An 18,929-nucleotide genomic window follows, 5' to 3' on the forward strand; every position below is an offset into this window, starting at 1 on the left:
AGCTAAACTTTTCCAATTTTCTGTGGTCCTTTTAAAGGTATAATATCAAGATCCAAAATCTCTTTGGAATGGGCTATTTAAGCTGGATTAAAACAATGTATTTATATTGTTAGCATGTATTTGTTTAGTTTCTCATATGTCCTTACCGTATTAATTTATCCTTAATGATATCATTGTTATTCAGCAATGATATCGTTACATCATTTTTCAAATTATGTATTTAGAAGAACTTTAAGTTAGCTGACTGACATTTTGTCAATCATGTTTTAGATGTGAATACGTATAGTATGTATACATGTGTGTATAATATATGCATATATACACATCTGCACATACACACGTATACATAATAATTTTGTCTGAACCTCTTATTTCATCAGTATGGGGCACTCCTGGGTAGACCTCTTTCCATTATCTAGAATAGCAACTTGGTTTCATTTTAGAGTCAGAGAGTGGTCCGAAATACTGAGAAGTCAGGTGATTTACTCATGTTTGCAGAACTAGTATGACTCAGGGGCAGGATTTGAAAGCATTCTGTTGCCTCATCTAGACCTCTCCAGTATATCATGATTATATTACTTATGGTTAAAATACTTTTTCCTTCTTTATTTCCATTCTTTATGACTAATTCATAGTCATCACGATTTTGTATAGATTTTTACTTTTACTTGAGCATTAATAGTAGTGAAGAATAATTGACATATTCATCAACCCTAGTTGATGAATCCTCCCTAGAGGGTTGTGTTTATATTTATGCTATAAATTATATAATAATTTGTTTGAGGAAAGCTCTCCAGTGTTCAGTAAGTGGCTTGCTATGAATGATTGCCTTTGAATTCTACAGATATTTAAATTTTACTTATTATATATTAAGGACTGAGATTAGTATCTTTATATATAATAATGGACATTTTCAAATACTTTGAAATCTGTCAGATAGTTTTCTTATATAACCTATCCTTACTGAATGTTTTATGCAAGAATTCTTTGTACTAAAAATTTCATGACATAAAATACTTTATTAAATTTCAAGGTAATATTCATCACTACTAGGCTTCCCTGTTTATGCTAATTTAAAGAAATCACTCCAGATAACCTTATAAACATCTGTTGTGTTAGATGATTTTTTTTCAGTAGATAGTTACTGTTGCACTGAAAGACCTCTGTGTGCTTCAATTTTTCATTATTAAAAACAAGTATCTTATATAGTAGAATAAATTTTCCTTTTCTTGTTATGTTGTAGAGTAAGACATAATTGCATAAGGCCTTTAAATCTATAATGAAAAAATATTTTAGTAACAGTTTAATTATTTGCAATCTTAGATGTTTTTGAAGATTATGCATCTCCAACAACAGCAGCTCAGAATCTGTTATATACTGCAGCAAAGAAAAGAAAAGAGGTATGCAGTTTAACCATTTTAAACACTTTCCCAATTATGAGTTTTGGCAAAAGAAAAATATTGTTTGAAGTCAGTTACTTGGGAGTGTTTTTGTGTCATGAGCAATGGAAAGAGCTTAATGTTATTGGTATTATTTTGTTACATTCCTTAATATAGTGTATCATTTCTATTAGACTGGCAAATTTTTATTAATACATAGTAATATGATGGTTTTATTTCTTTGAAAACTGCTTTTAAACTTTGGTTTTCAAAAGTGATATTAAAATTAGAAGGCATTTTAGAATTCATGTTGACTAAAATTGGTATAATTCTTCTCTTCAGGTGTTGCCCAAAATGATGTCGTTCTGTTATCAAATCCTTACAGAACCGAACTTTGACCCCAGGAAGAAAGATGGAGCATTGCATGTGATAGGTTCCCTAGCTGATATTTTATTGAAGGTTAAGATCTTAAATTTAATACTCTTAATATAGTATTTAATAGGGTTTTCTCTTATTTTGATTGGGGGGGGGGGTGAATAAGATAGTTAGGTAGATTGAAACTTTTTATAGGGCAAAAGATTCTTTTATTTCTTTTTGAAAAACTATAAGCAATAGTGGCTATGTTCTTGTTTCTTGGTGTATTTTTCAACTAAATGTGATCTGTGAAACACTTTAAAATACGACTTTAAAAAAATGTCAACCTTTGCCTGACACCTGAGCTTAAATGTTTTTAGGGTAAATTTTGATTTTTATATGGTGTTGGAGCACATTTGTCCATGAATGTTTATTTTGAACAAAAGTTTTGGTCTTTTCCTCTATAAACATTTTTTTTCAGAGCTTGTATAGAGCAAAAAAATTAATTGCATTGAATTTTCTCTCTTATTTCTTCTGTTATATGTATCAGAAAGCTGTAAATATCTAAATTAAGAAATCTAGAAAAGAAGAGTCTTATAGATTGAGAGAAGAAATCTGGTCTCAGTTCCTGGTCTCAGGCCATCTGGTCTAAGTTCCTCATTTTGTAGATTTTTAGTAAATTTTCATGGGCACTAAGTCTTTTTTTCTTGCTAATTTGAATCAGTCAATTATCAATTGATGGACTTTTTTTGTATTACAAATGATTTTTCAGTAGGTAGTTACTGATACCCTCAAAGACTTCTCTGTTCTTTAATTTCTCCCCATAGGAATCTTATAGTATTGTATACAAGGGAGTAAATTTTTAAAAATTATTATGTAGTAGAATAAACACTATTTCTCCATGAAAAATCTCAAATTCTTAATGATGTGTATTTGTCTTTCATTAAGAAATTAAGAAAAGAAGGGTACTAAAAGAGACTTTTATTCATGAAATCTAGCATTTTCTTCAAAAAAAAATCTAATTTAAATTCATTTGAGGTAATATTTTTAAATTTAAAAATTGTACAACATGTTTTGATTTCACCTGTCTGAACATAGTATTCATTCATCTAGTTGAATCCATCAAAAGTGGTTCATACAAATAAATATGAAATGAGATGATGGAAGTTACATTTTTCCTTTCTACAGAAGAGTATATTCAAGGACCAAATGGAATTAATGCTGCAGAATCATGTGTTTCCATTGTTTTTGTCTAACCTGGGATACCTCAGAGCAAGAGTAAGTTTATAGTTGTATTTTTTTACTTGTTTAAGATCCCTAAGTGAAGAATGCTGAACTGTATTTCCTCTTTTCTTGAAAAAAATTTATTACTATGTTTAAAAATGTACTAATTTCAATTCAGTTTCATGTTGGCAGTGTTAGATCTAAAATTTGTATCTTAAAACTGTTTTCCTAAAATGCATCCTTTAGACTCAATCTTCTATGCTGGATTTTTCAAATAAGAAAAGACAAAATTCTGGACAAGCAAAAGGTATTTTAGGAGCTTTCATTAAGTATGTAAACCACAAGCTAGAAAGTATTGAGTTTCAGTTCTAGGAATTTTAATTTCTTATCTAATTCTAACCATGCCTGCATGATGTATCAGATATAAAAGTAAATTAATTACATGCTTATTAATGTCCAGTATATTATTACAGGTACAGCATTTAAATAAGTGATTACTGTTTGGTAACCTTATGCTATGTTCGATATTAGGTAAATGAAAACTTTGTTATGATTACCCTTTTTTGAAACTATTATATAATTTTCATAATTGTCTATCAAGTAATTATGTAGAGGAATAAAAAATAAATACTGTACCTAAATTTACCTTTGTATCCATTTTTAGTAAGTTTTGTACTTCCATTTGGTGAGATTTTCCCTAGTTTTTCAGGATTTTTTTTCTAGATTGGATTTTTTAGATTAAAAAAAGACTGGTAATTAAATTAAACCACATAGAAAACAATTTTAAAAAATTAGTCAACAATTTTTAAGTATTTGTGAAAAGAAAGTGATCATCACCAGGAACCAGAATGGTTAAGGACATTCTTGTTGAAAAAAGAGAAGTTTGGACTGGATGATAATGTAGTTATGTAAATTAATTGTTCATTGATTGATTCTCTTATCCTTAAAGGATGTAACATTATGGCTTTTTCTTAGGCATTCTCTTCCTTAACTTTTTTAAAAGTTATGCTTCATTTAAGTTCAAGAACATACATCAAGTTTCAAATGGGCGTAAGGCATCAAGGTATATTAGGATAAATAAAATGTAGTCTCTAACCTAAGGAGCTTATTTTAGAATTTTAGAATAGAATTATACTGGTCCGACATATACCTCAGAAATAGCTCTGTATCTGAACCAGGTGTGCTCTCTAAATCATCCCTCACAAGTGACTATCCCTATTGCTAACTTCTCAAAGAGAATCTAGAACTTACTGCCTCATTAGACAGTTCAGTCTAGTATTGAACTATTCTTGTTTTTAGGATTATTTTTAATACACTGCTAAAATGTTTATCTAATTTACAGCCATGGGTCCAGGTTCTTCATTCTGGACATAAGCAGAGCATGTCTAATCCCTATTCTATATGTTGTAATAGTTTCTTAGCTCCTTTGCAGAATTTGGTACTATTCCTGGGTGCTTCTTTTCTTTTTTTCTTTTTAAATGTAGTATCTTTGTAGTCAGTCACCAATTATTTATTAAGCATGTATGTGCCAGTAACTGTGTTAAGTGCTGGAAATAAAAAGAAAGTACAATTCCTGCACTCAGGGGTCTTACCTTGTAATCGCAAAACTCTGTGTATAAAAACTGTGCAGTATAATTGGAAGATAATCTCAGAGAGAAAACACTAGCAGATTTAAGGTGGGGAGGGACTTGGAATGACTTCCTGAAGAAGGGAAAATTTGAGCTGACTTCTGAAGAAAGCCAGGAAGTTCAGGAAGCAGAGGTGAGGAGGGAAAACATTCCAGGCATGGAAGAAAGACCATAAAAAAGTCCATTTAGGAGATGTAGTGTTGTGTGAGAGGAATAACCAGAAGACTGGTCTTTTTGAACCATAGATTACATGGCTGCAAGTAAAATGTGAGAATACTGGAAAGGTAGGAAGGGGCGAAGTTGTGGAAGATTTTATATTTGACCCTGGCAGTACTAGAGAGCAACTGGAGTTTATTGAGTAAGGGTTGGTGGTGGTGGTGACATGGTTAGACCTATACTTTAGGAAGATATTTCAGAAGCTGAGTAGAAGTTTAATTGGAGAGACTTGAAGCATACAGGATGATAGAGGGGGTGATCTACTGGAGAAGGACTAGAATGGAATCAAGGTTGCATATAGAGAGATTTGCCTTGGCAAAGATAAGGGCCACCTATTCATAATAACTGTGGGTGAAGGAAGAAATACTGTAGGAAGGCATCTGAATGATGTTGAGTGGGAGGGAAGGAGAGGGAACTCTAAGGGAATGACTTCAATTATTTTCAATGAAGTAGGAAGCAGAGTCTTCAGATGAGAGGGTTGGGGCCTGGGGTGCCATGGAAGACTTGAGGAGGGATGAAAAAATTTAGAGTAGACTCTGTGGTCTATTTTGCACTGCCCTATTAGGGATATAATTAGGGAAGGGTAAAAGGAATTGCCATGTTGCTTTGAGAGCTCAGTTGGGATTGTGCAACATAAATTTGTAGTGGACAAACACTCAGCACAGCTTTGTGATATTTTTCCCATGACTCATTTGCATCATATGAATAGGAGCAAAGGTAGCAGATGGTAGGAATAATCTAAGGGGAGGCCTTGGCAAGACATGATCAGAGGTAGGATAAGGGGTTCAATGAACTAGTGTAGGAGAACTAAACTGGTTCACTAAGCGTTCAAGGTAGGGAAGGAAAGAGAGTATAGTTAGTATGATGATGATCTGGGAGTAAACTGAGGAATAGTGTGGTGAGGGCAGGAAAGGGGGTATGAGACCCCCACAAAGACAGGGGTACCAGGGACATGTCATCTGGAGAAGAATTCACGAACTCAAGCATTGTTGAATTCAATTAAAGATTTATTATGCTTTTCAGCAGACAAGAGTTCTTAGGGAACCTGTAACCTTAAAGGGGTGCAGGGAAAGTTTATGTAGAATATTCTATAGTATCATTTGTGCCAAATATTCTAACTAGGTGTTTGGGGTGGGATTAGGGAGTGGTTAAAGAGTGGTCATTTCTTAAAGGAACATGCACTTCTGTTATCTATTGCACAGGTATTTTATCCAGAATTCATTGGGAAGTAGCCCAAGAGGAGGCTACCTGGAGGTATGGTTTTAGGCCTGAAATGTCACTAAGTCAACCAGAAGTCAGGGCTGGCTCAGAAAAACCAGGTTGTTCTCATCAATATCTTGTAAAACAAGATAAATGTAAGGGAGTATAGGTATGACCAAGTCTAGGATACATATGATTGCTCAGTGAGCAGTAAATGTCGGTATGACCCAGTGCACAGTCCATTAAGCCAGTACACAGCTGGTTAAGCCTAATGAGTTCTATAGGTGCAGCTGGCTGCTATAGCAGGAGGGGAAATAATGGTTGTTGCTAGGGCAGGCTGTGTCTTTGGGGGAGAAACTGCCTGAGATAGTATTTTGAGGCTAGGGAGAAATGTGATTTTTAAAGAGAAATGTGATTTCAGAATTGGGGCCCAAGTACATGCCACCAAGCACCTCATCGGTGGGAATGGAGGTCATGGTGAAAATGAAGGATAGGCCTAGGGTAGAGGCAGAGGAAGAGATGGAATTGTAAAAATTATAATGAGATGTTTCTTCAGTTATAAAGCGTGGATAATGGTATTTGTGTATTACCTACCTCATAGGACTGATGTGCAGAATGCGTTTTTTATATATCTTAAGCATTATGCAAAGTTATCTATTATCATTATTTTGGAATCTACAGAGTTACTCCTTTGGGAGGGCACCCTAGTGATTACTCAGCAAAGGAACCTGGGAAAGTGAACAGATATGGTAACTTGAGCCAGAAAAAGCATGACTGGATTTTGCTTAAGATATATTAGTTAGGTCATGTTTTGCTTATCCCTTGTATAAGAAAAAAAAGGAACTTAGTGAGAAGTTCAGCACATTATGTGGATTTTGAAATCAGAATAGCCTGTTTTTGTGCTAAATAAGTGGTAGGATGAAGACTAAATCTAGTATTAATAACATCTACTTGTTCATGCCATATGGCAACTAGTGAATTCGAGTTAAATAAGGGTAGGGATAGAACTTCTGAGAGGGAGAGGAATAGATTTCTAGGGAGAATATAGAATGGAATTAGCCTAGGTCAGAATCAGGTTGAAAATTACTTTCTTCAGTCATGAGCCCCACACCTAGAAATGAAATCACAAAGCAGATTTTTCAGTACTAATTGGCTATGGCAGGCTACTTTGGTGTGAGATCCTTAGAGTTTGATTTAGCTTCTTTTCTCTGCAAGAGTGGTTTGAAGTTTAATTCTTAAATAATAATTATCAGTGGAAGTGAAGAGTTGCTAAGAATTTTTTGACATAGCTCCATTTTACAGTTGCTGAAGATGAACATTAACTTTTGGGACTTTTTATAGTAGTGTGACTTTCTCCTTTTATTTAGGGAAACAAGAGTTTAAATCAATATAGACACTAGTAATAAAACACCACAGAAAACCTAGAGTAAGTGGTTTGCCTATTTCACAGATAACAGCATAAGGGGGTGATGCTTGGACATTGAATCCTTTTCTGCAAAGGGAGGAGCCAAGGTAGATTAAGGTGGTGGCAGTGATAACCACTGTAGCAGGTGAGCAAGGCTCAGGAGGAACAAAGTAGGTCATGGGGGGATTAGTCTGGGACAGAAAAGCATCTGGAGTTTATCACCGGGAATCTTTGTGTGGCACAACCACTTATGATAAATTTGCTGTAAGACAGATAACCTGTCTGTCGTCTCCCATTTAAATAGTTATTGCATCCAGCATTTTCAAAGGACTAAAATTACATTTCTTTACAGGTACTCCCTAATAGTTCACCAAGTAGGACTAACTGTTCCCCCTCCCCCAATGCCAACTAGGTTGTTTTATTGCATAGGCAATTTTCACATACATAATTCGTAAATTATAATTGCTTCCCATTTACTTCTTATACTACAGTCCTGTTGGGTTCTTCATTCATTCAGCACTTTGAAATTCCATAATGAACTCAACCTAAGAAATGCAGTTGAACTAACAAAAAAGAGCCTAATTGAAGACAAGGAAATGCCTGTGAAGGTGGAGGCTGCAATAGCTCTTCAGTCATTAATTTGTAATCAGGAACAAGGTAAGGTCAAAATCTGGTAAATAGTACTTGTTTATCTCTCTAAATTATTTTCTTATTATCTTTCTTCTGTCTTGCCAAAGGTTCCCTTGTCTTAGTGTCCAGCCTCAGGATTGGGAAATGAGTCCTAGTCTGTCATCTTAATAATTCCTTTTAGGTGAAGTCCCTGAGGAAAAGTTAGGAAAACTTTGAGATGGTAGAATATTGGAATGAATTTTGTGTTTGTTGTGGTGGAACATGCTGTTCAGTGCTTTCATGAAATATGTTGTTGTGGCATCGCTACTGGGGCAGGAGACCCTGAGTCTGGGCTTCAGACATGCTGTTAATTAGCTGTATTGCCTGGACCACAGTTTTCTTATTTGTAAAATGGAGGAGTTGGAATTCATAATCTCTAAGGAATCCTTCAGCTCTAAAATTCAGTTATTATTTAATTACACAGTTTGAGAGCTAGGAGACCATCTAGTCTAATCCATACTTGAACAAACATCTTCCACAACATACCCAACAAATGGTCATCTAATTTTTGTTTGAAGAGCTTCAGAATAGGGTAGCTGATCCCTTGAGGTAGCTTCTTCCACTTTTGGTTACTTTTAATTAGGAAGATTTTCTTTATATCAGGACCATTTTTTCCTTTTTAAAAAATGTCTACTCTTTACTCCAGGTTTTTATATCTGGATCTAAGCAGAACAAGTCTATTCCTTCCATGTAGAGACTTTCAGATATATAAAAGCCACTGTTATGTCCCCCTTAACTCTTTTATTCTCTGTACTAAACATCTCTTTAGCCAATTGTCATATGCTTTGATGTCATGATTTCCATTCTGGTCACTGTCCTTTGGATACTTTTTACCTTATTGATGTTTCCTTAAAATTTGGTGCTTAGAACTAGATTTCTTTCTCCAAATGAGCTCTAGGCAGGGTAGGGTACAGAGGGAGTATCACTTCCCAAGTCTTTAACAAGCCAAGGGTGAATGACAACAACAAAACCAAGGCCACATTTTTGGCTCTTCTGTCCAAACTGTTGACTTATTTTGAATTGGCAGTCCACTAATGCCTCAGGATCTTTGTGAGATGAGCTGCTCTCTGTTATGTGTACTTGAATATGATTTGTTTTTAACCTAAGTGTAAATCATTACGTTTATGCTTATTACATTTCATACTAGATTTCATTCAGTCCAGTTTTCTATCTTGCTAAGATCTTTTTGGGTTCTGATTCTGCCATGCTTACTGTGTTAGCTATCCCTTCCAGCATGATTTTTTGATATCTTTAGATAGTAAATAGCATTTTTAAAGAAAGAGAAGAGAACTCTTCAAAAAATAGACGAATGCTTGTTTTTCTCTTTATAAGAAACCTTTGAAATCAACTTCAGACTTCATACATTCTGCCTTATCTATTTAAAGGCACTAGAATATAGCTTTGACCCCTTTACTAATGTTAGCTGTGGAGGAGTGACTTGGTGTTGGGCTAGAACTGCAGAGAAAGATGGTAATAACACTGGTAGGGAAAATTCTTAATAATTTGGAATAAGGATATGTTGATATTGTGTTGCATATGTACATGCTGTTGACAGAACTTCCATATTCTTCCTTCTCCAATTTCTATCCCTCTCTCCCCCCAGTTGATTAATGGAGTGTGCTGGGAAACATAACTGGGAAAGTGTAATGAAAGTTTCATGTAGTTACCGTTTTTCTGCTTGAATCTAGAAGTATAATATTCTTATGATATTTTTTGAATTAAAATTAGTGTTGCTGTTTGCTTCATTGACTAATAACATGAAGTCAGATTGCCTTACTCTGTTGGAATTTTTTCATTTTATTATTTTTGTTTATTGTCTAATTGAATTAGCCAAAGAATACGTGAAGCCACATGTAAGGCCTGTCATGCAGGAACTATTACACATTGTTAGAGAGACGGAAAATGATGATGTCACGAATGTCATCCAGAAGATGATCTGTGAGTACAGTCAAGAGGTGGCTACTTTCGCTGTGGACATGACCCAGCATTTGGTAAGAGAGCAGAACACCATTCAAGACTAAAAGCAAGAACCTGATTTTGTGTTTTTTTAGAATAAGTACTGCTAAATATGAGTAGATGAAGTTCCTAAATTTGTAGTTGAGTCATTGCTGTGGATGTAATTGAAAGAGAAGCAAAGTCACTATAGAAATGATTGTTTGGTATAGTGTTAACCTTTCATGTTAGGATCTTTTTCTACAACTTGAAAGGTTTCTAGTTTTAATCAGATAGTTTATAGAAATAGAATTGGAATGCTGTGTTGTACCCTCGTTGTTCTGAGAAATAATTCCATTTTTTTGAAATGTTAGGATAAATTAATTTTGTGTTTATATGGTTTTGAAGTTTTTACTACCCTGCTTATAGACCTTCCCATGACTACTTGATTTGGGAGATTTTTATGTAACACTAAAATCAGTTGGTTTTTTTTTTTTTTAAATAAAGACTACCATAAATACTGGACTTGTTTAAAATGTTTGTAAATGACATTAATTGCTGTTGACTTCATTTTTGTGGGCTGATTATTAAGTTTGCATAATCACAAATTCACTGTGCTCACTCACTCTGGTGAAAAAGAGAAGTTCATTTCTTAACTGGTAAATGGTTTGGATGAAGGAAATTTTGTTATTGTTGGTAGTATTTGTTTTTTGTAGGGTGCTGATATTCCCTATTGATACAGATCATAAAATTTTGGTCACCTTTAAAATATGATAGATTGCTGTAAACCATAGGAAGCAGTATGGTTTAGTAGACAGAATCTAGACTTAAAATTTTGAAGTGTACTTCCTCATGTGTTCTCATATGACAAATGTCTTTTATATGTAACCTTTTACAAGAATTTATATTAAAATAACTAAATACTTTTACATTACAGGCTGAGATATTTGGAAAAGTTCTTCATAGTGATGAATATGAAGAAGTAGAGGACAAAACTGTTATGGCTATGGGAATTTTGCATACTATTGACACTATTTTGACAGTTGTGGAAGATCATAAAGAGGTGTGTTTTCTCAAATCTAATTTTTAAATTTAAATCACTCTGTTTTATTTCTATATTAAAATTTACATAAATTGAAAGAAGAGATAAAGATGTTAATAAGAATGTACATTAAATTTAAGACCTTATTTTAATATTAGATCTCCCCAAGGTGTTTCTCAAATAACATTGGTATTCATAGAAGAGTTGTAGTGTGTTTTAAAAAACAAAAATGAGGAATAAAGATCAGTTGTAAATTATTTCATCTGTTCACACTTTTGAAATAATGATTTGGCCCTGTTTATGTGGTGAAGTCTCCTCTAATATTTATTAAAACAATAAGCAGATTTGGCAAATAGAATTCAATGGTTTTGTTTTGGTCTTTTGATAAGGTCTTCTCTTTGTGATGCCAGTCAAACAATATGTATTTCTTAAGTGCCTTCTATGTGCTAGGCACTGTTGCTATGTTCTGATGATACAGAGATATGCCAAAGATAGTCCTCTGCTTTCGCACACTCTCAGTCTAATGGGAGAGACAACCTGTTAACAACTATGTACAAAGAAGTTATATACCTGATAATTTGGAAATAATCAACAGAGAGAAAGTCAGTAGAATTAAGAGGGATAGGGAAAGATATCCTGTAAAAAGGTTTTAGCTAAAACTTGAAGGAAGCCAGGGAAACCAGGAGGTATTGATGAAGAGAGAGAGTATTTCAGTTGTATGGGAAAGCCAGTGAAAATACCTGTAGTCAGAAAATAGAAGCCGTGCCATCATATTGTAAAATACATGGAGTTGAGTTCTGACAGGTAAGAAGACTGGAAAGATTGGGGTAAACTAGGTTATATTTGTTCCTATGTGACAGAGAACCACTGAAATTTGTTGAGTAGGGGAGACGACATGGTCAGACCTGTGCTTTAGGAAGATCACATTGGAGTGAAAGATGGACTAGAGTGTAAATGCATTTGAGGCCATCAGATCAATCAGCAGGCTGTTGCCATAGTCCAGTTGTGAAATGATGAGGACCTTCATCAGGATGGTGGAGGAAAGGAAAGAAGGAGAAATATGGGAGATATATTAGAAGTTAAAATTGATAGGCCTTGGCAATAGATTGTATATGGGGGATAAAAAAGAGTGAGATGTCAGGGATCACTGAGAACATGATGATTTCCTCTACAGTAATAGAGATGTTTGGAGATTCATTATTTTATCTCTTTTTCCTTACTGAAAGTATATATGATTTATAATGGGTATCATATTTCTCACCTTTCCAGTTGGTGGGTATAGGGAGGAGGAGAATTTGAAATAGAAAATAAGCATTTTAAACATTTTAACAAATTAAAAAAAATGAAATCTGGAAAAAATTACATATAAGTCCTTTTAAAAGATACTTAATTGTTCCAAATTTATTACCCTGAATAACACAAAAATTTATATTGTTTAATGTAGATCATCCATCTAGTCCGGGCCCCCTCATTTAACAAATTTTTTTGATATCTTTTGATTTTACATTATCTTAATTTCTAGATACATATCTTTCCTCCTCTCTCCAAAGAGCCATCCCTTGTTACAAAGAATAGAAAAGAAAGAGAAGAAAAAAAATAGTTGAACAAAACTAACCAAGATATCATCTTTGTTTGGCAGCATATATAGCATTTCATACCCAGAGTTCCTTACTTCCGCTCTCCCCACCCCCCCAAAAAAAGGTGCACTTTATTATTTCTTCTTGAAGGCCAAATTGGATTTACCATAGAGTTTAGTTTTTTTTATTCTTTTGATTTATATTGTTGTCATTGCATATAGTTTTCCTTTTTCTAATTTCTTCATTTTGCATTAATTCATGTATCTTCTTATGCCTCTCTGTAGCTTTCATACTCATCACTTCTTACTGCACAGTAATATTCCATTGCATCCATATATCATAAATTATTTAGATGTTCTCCAATCACTAACAAGCCTCCGTGTTTTATGGATGAGGAAATTGAAGCCCAGAGAAATTATAGAAGCTAGTTCTATGCCTTTCTAGTCCAGAGTTAATGAACATTTAATTGTTAGAAAGTAAATATTAACAAGTTCTTTTTTGGGGGGGGAAGAGAAAGGGATAAAGGACAAGGCACATGTGAGGCATAAAGCAGTTGTATGTTCTATCTTTACATTCCTTGTGTAAGTATATTTATGTTCATGAGCATGCCTATATGCAAATTCTAAAATATATTATTTTATGATTCCTTTTAGATAACTCAGCAGTTGGAGTGCATTTGTCTTCGAATCATTGGTCTTGTTTTGCAAAAGCATGTGATAGGTATGTTCAGGGATGCATAAAAGAAGTTAGATTCTTTATATTCTTGGGAAGCTATTCTGAATTCCATTTTTGAATTTAATGTAATACATTTTGTGTACTTTTTATTAGTCTCATTCTTTCAATGGAAGGAAATTTGTTCTCCATTCAGTTTCCTAATTGTTTTTCTACTTGGATTTCTAATATTAAAATGTACCTTGCCATTTAAAGATAATAGGATAAAATATTAATTAAAGTAATTTAAAAATTTGAGTGAAGAAGTCTTTTAGACACATTTTAATAGACTTACATGTTTGGATTGAAAGTAATTGTCATAGGGATGCAAAAACTGTAAGAGAGACTAGATGCTTCACACGTGTATAAAGAGACTGGATGCCAGACACATTTCTTTCCAGCTCTGTGAAAATGAACTGTTTGGATGGTTGCTTTATTGGCAGACAAGAATTTTTTAACCTTCCTTTATATCTGTCTGAATAAAAGCAGGAGTTCTTGCTGGATTTTATGAGTTGTAATTTTGGAGGGTAGACTGTTTTATAACAGAATCAAGGACACAAGCAGATGAGACATTCTAAGGAAATTAGCCTTTAGCTCATGAAATAAAAGAGTAGGGCAAGGGTTTAGGAAAGCAGAAGCACCAATTGCCTGTTTTTCAGTAATTGAGACGTAGCTTAGGTTCCAAGTCTTGCCCATTCAAAAAACAAAACAAACATTCACTCATATTTCAGGTCTTTATAAATTGATTTTTAATTTTGCCCCTCCATTGCTATAACTCTTTCTGAAATCACCAATAATCTTTTAATTGCCAAGTCTAATTATTATTGATTTGGAGTATTTTAAAATATGTTTGTTGATAGCCTGAAAAATTCTCCTTATTTAAAAGTTGAACACATAGTAAAAATATTTGCAAGTTTATAAAGAAAACATTGGTAGATTGAATCCTGATGAAGAAATCCAAGACAAAGTAATAGTAAGTAATTTTTCCAACCCAGATCGGCACAGGGAGACAGCCAGAGAGGTTTGAACAAATAGAACACAGCAGAGTATACCAGCGCCCAAGGAGAGGTTGTGAACCCAGGACTAGAAGAGATCCCAGACACATACCAGGACATCCGCAGATTCATAATGGCATCACAAGAGGGATAGGTGCAGATTGGTAGCTTACCTCTTACCAGTTTCTGGGTCACCGATCTAGGATGTACTGAGAGGGAGAACTATACCTATAGGGGAGTTCACTCCTTCCATACACCCCTCCTTTCCCCCTCCAACAATCTCAGGACATATGAAGTATATTGAGAGAGGAACAAGTTCTGAAAGAAGTTGCAGTGGTATGGCGCAGACCCCAGGACAGAGACGCATATCAGTTCCATCTGCTCGCTCAGTCTGAAGTTGACAAGGAATAACCAGGATAGGAATCACAGACCAAAGTGGAATTTGCAGTTCTCTCATTCTGAAATAGAAGAGCTTCCCACCTAACTAACAGGGTCTAAGTTCAACAGTAGTGTGCTTGTTGCTGACACCCAAAACCAGGTCAGGAAGTTAAAAAGCTTAGAACTACAGGAGACAGCGATCAGACTTGCCCTAGATCATACCATTTGGGAACGCTTTTAGGGTTAGAATTGCCCTAACCCTAATCCTAAATGTGCCTGAGCTGTCTCTGAGATCCTGTAACTACATAATAATTGTTACCCAAGAAAACAGTGGACCAGTTCAGACTTTCCCTACCAAAGTGCACATAACCCAGGCCTAACATCAAGTTCAAAGTCAGAGAATACACTGGAAGAATGAGCAAATAAAAAAAGAATCCCACTAGTGAAGACATTAATGGCTCCAAAACATCTACAAACAAATCCTCAAAGAAGAACACAGCTTGGGTCCAAATCAGCTAACATTCCTAGAAGAGTTGAAACAAGAGTTTAAAATGTTTTTGTTAATGAAATGAGATACTTGAGAAAAAAATTGCAAAAGAAGTGACATCTTTAGAAGAAAGAATTGAAAAGGAAGTAATACCTTGGCATAAGTGGTACAAAACCTAGCCCAAATAGGAAACTCCCTGAAAATTAGGATGGGTGAAATAGAAGCCCATGAATCACCCCATGAGACTGAAAAAATGGAAGAAAATGGAAGATATTTCATAGCAAAAACTACTGATGTGGGAAAAAGATTGAGGAGGATAAAACTTAGTAATCATCAGACTACAGACAGTACTCCTTTTATTTTTGCATTATGCAGATTTGACTTTATGTAAAGAATTCTGAAAGAAATTTGCGTTGCAAAAAAACTTTACTATATTGCACTGTCTCTCTCTCTGCCCCTCTCTCTCTGTTTCTCTCTCTCTCTTTCTCTGTTTCTCACTCTCTGTCTGCCTCCTTCCCCCCCTCACTCCTGCCCCTCCATGGGGCATTTCTCAGCTTCCCATCCCCCACCTATAAAATCCAACAAAAAAACCTTAAAAAAACAAACCAAAACCAAAACCTAAAAACTCTCCCTCCACGTGAAAGCAGAAGAATGGGTGGAGATCACAACCACTGCAACTAGATGTGGACTTGACTTGAGACTTTCAGTACTGAGAGAGGATACTGTTACTCAGCTTTACCTCCCCCCCCCCCCCCCCCCCCGCCAACACACACACACACACACACACACACACACACACACACACTGCCCCCAGTGCCACCACTGTGGTCACCTACTAATTTATCTTCAGTCCTTCCATGCTTGAGTACTGCATGTCTGCTGCTGGCACCCATGTGTTGCCCATCCCCTCCTATGTCCAGCTCTCAAATGTGTGCTCCATGACAGGCCTTGTTCATATGTATTCTTCTTCCTGCTTTTGCTTCTCTGCTCTATTCCTACGTGTCCTTGAACTGTGTTTCTTCTCCTTTTTCTTCTCTGTCCTCTGCTCTCACATGTTCTTGGGACGAGACCTCCTTTTTCTGTGTTCCTCTCTTCTCCATGTCCTTGGGCAAATTTGCATTATGTAAAAATCATTTTATGTAGAGATCTGCAGAATATCCACTTACATTAAGTGAGAACTGTCTGTACCTAAACATTATGATCAAAACAAGAGCCTAAGTATCAAATTTCAAGAAATCTTAAAAGAGAACTGACCATCTTTCTTTTGACACAGAGGGCACAGTGTACAAAAGGATATACCATTCATTTCCTGAAATTAACCTCAAGTTGAAAATTCTGAGGAATGTTATAACCGAAAAAGAAGACACTGCAAACAGCCACAAGGAAAGAATTCAACTACTAAAGAACCAGTTAGGCTCATACATAATTTAGCAGGCACTAATAAAAGGGACCAGGGACCTTGGACTACCTTATTCTAGTAGGCAAAGGAAATGAGCTTACAGCCAAGGGTTACCAAGCAAAACTAAATACAATCCTCCAGGAAAAAAAACGGACTTTAATGAAACAGAGGGCTTCTAAACATTCCTGATAAAAAGATCAGAGCTGTATAGAAACTTTGTAGTTCAAACACAAGTTTTCAGAGAAACATAAAAAGGTAAATATAAAAGAACAGTGATGATAAAGGAATAAACAAGGATAAACAACTTACATTCTAAAATGAGATGATCCATGGACCCCGTGAATCCTATCATCATCAGCGTTCATAGAGGGAAATCTAATTAGAAGGTTTGTGAATGCTTTTGTTATGTCTTGAAGATCTTGAAAGAATGGTAAGGGAGGGGAAGAATATACTGGGGTTAGAGAGGGAAGAAAGGTTAGGGAAAATTATCTCACATAATTGTGGTTTGCAGTAAGACATCTATACAAATAAGGATGAAACATTTGGAGGAAAATGATGACACTTGAATCACTCATCTGAATTGTTCAAAGGAGGGAAAAATACACACAGTTGAGTATAAAAATATGTTTCACTCAGCAGGAAAATAGAAAAGGGGAGAAGGAAGAAAGGGAAATTAGAGGGAGGGTAGGTTAAAGAAGGGATTTTTTTTTCCTAAGCAAAACAAACCCTTAACGTATAGGAAAGATATCTATAGGTATTTATAATTTTGTTTTGAGTAGTAAACTATGGGAATCTTAGGGTATGCCCATCGATTGGAAAATAGCTGATCAAATTATGATACATGAATGTGATAGAATTCTGTGGCATGAAAGATTATGATTTCAGAGAAACTTGGGAAGACAGATATGGACTGATACAGAGTAAAGTAAACAACCAGAACAATTTATACAATGACAGCTGTGGTAAGGCAAACAAATGTGAAAGAGTTAGGAACTCTGATCTGTGTGATGACCAAGCATGATTCCAGAAGTCTAATGATGAAATATGCTACCCACTTCCTGATAGAGAAATAGATAAGCTCCACTTAATGGCTGAATTTTGGGCCCTCCTGGCTTAGAGTGAATGTTAATGGTAAATGTTTCTCTTTGGAACAGCAACCCTGAGGGTCTTCCCCTCCCAGCTTATTTTTTTTTTCCTTTTTTCTAATTAAATGGGCTATCCCTTGACTCACTTCTTAAAGAGGCCTATTCAGTGAATAGGCATTATTATCTCACTCTTTGTGAGTATCTGAAAAGGCCTTAGCCTGAAGGGTCCAGGGCCTCCCTTTGTATCCTAAGCCATCTCCAGTCATCCTGATGAATATCTGGTCACTGGACCCAGATGGCTCAGGAGGACAAAGTGAGATTGGTGACCTTGCACAGCCTTCCCTCACTCAAATCAAAGTCAACTGCAAGTCATGTCTCATTTCCCTGATGTCATGGTCCTCTTCAGAAATGAAGTACAAACACAACAGGAGAGAGGTGAAGGACTTGGAGGGCACAATGAATATTTTTTTTTGACGTGTTCAATGTGTTGTTGTTCAATTGTATTTCTTCACTTTACCAGTTTAAGATGGTTTTTATTTTTATTTTTTCATGTAGAAGGGGAAGGTTGGGGAAAAGGGAAAAAAAGGTAAATCTTTCTGGATAGAGAAATTTATAATTAAATGAAAGCAGATGAGGGAAAGTATTAAAAATTCAGTGTAGAAGTCACATTCTAATTAATGTGACAGGCAATAGTTTTTCAATTTTGCTTATTTCATGTTTTGCTTATTAACATTTTAGTGCTACAGGTTTTAGTTTTTCAGTCTCATTACTGGTGAATGTGGTAATAAATTATGAATTTATCTGAGAACATCTTGATATAATACGTTCCAATCAAGTAACACATTCTTAGTTAAATTATAATTATTGTGCATTGTACATCCAGATTAAAAATTTTTTATTTAAATGTGAATGATAACTAATCCTTTCAGGGAGAGTGTGTGTGTGTGTTTGTGTGCGTGTGTGTATGTATTCCATAACAGAGATTTGTGATGATTAAAATCTTTGGTAGCAGTATTTTTCCAGCACTTAGGTTTGGTCTTATTTTGTTATTAATAGCAAAATTAGCATTTTGGGGGGCTAATATTACTTAGCATTAGCCTTTGTCCAAATTCTGAAATTAAATAATATGAGAATTTGAAGACTTTGCACCAATTTCTAAAGTAGCTCCACCTGGAAAGAGGAAAATTTAATTCAGTTTCTCACATTGAGAATTCTCTTTTAATCACATTTTAGGTGATACAAATTGAA

General features: G+C 35.0%; 1 protein-coding gene across 4 annotated transcripts in view; it reads left to right on the plus strand.

Moving 5' to 3' along the window:
• IPO8 (importin 8) overlaps positions 1-18,929 on the plus strand; it is a 179,114-nt gene that overhangs the window by 114,946 nt on the left and 45,239 nt on the right. For all 4 annotated transcript variants that reach the window (XR_011977119.1, XM_072654411.1, XM_072654412.1 and 1 more), the window contains exons 11-17: positions 1,324-1,400; positions 1,722-1,838; positions 2,922-3,011; positions 7,898-8,063; positions 9,906-10,066; positions 10,945-11,070; positions 13,280-13,346. Coding sequence is in view for 3 of the 4 variants with exons in the window: in XM_072654411.1 (XP_072510512.1) it covers positions 1,324-1,400; positions 1,722-1,838; positions 2,922-3,011; positions 7,898-8,063; positions 9,906-10,066; positions 10,945-11,070; positions 13,280-13,346 (804 nt within the window). In the remaining variant the exon portion in view is untranslated. The remainder of the gene's footprint in view (positions 1-1,323; positions 1,401-1,721; positions 1,839-2,921; positions 3,012-7,897; positions 8,064-9,905; positions 10,067-10,944; positions 11,071-13,279; positions 13,347-18,929) is intronic.

The sequence above is a fragment of the Notamacropus eugenii genome, chromosome 3 (assembly GCF_028372415.1).
Source record: "Notamacropus eugenii isolate mMacEug1 chromosome 3, mMacEug1.pri_v2, whole genome shotgun sequence".
Lineage (NCBI taxonomy): Eukaryota > Metazoa > Chordata > Mammalia > Diprotodontia > Macropodidae > Notamacropus > Notamacropus eugenii.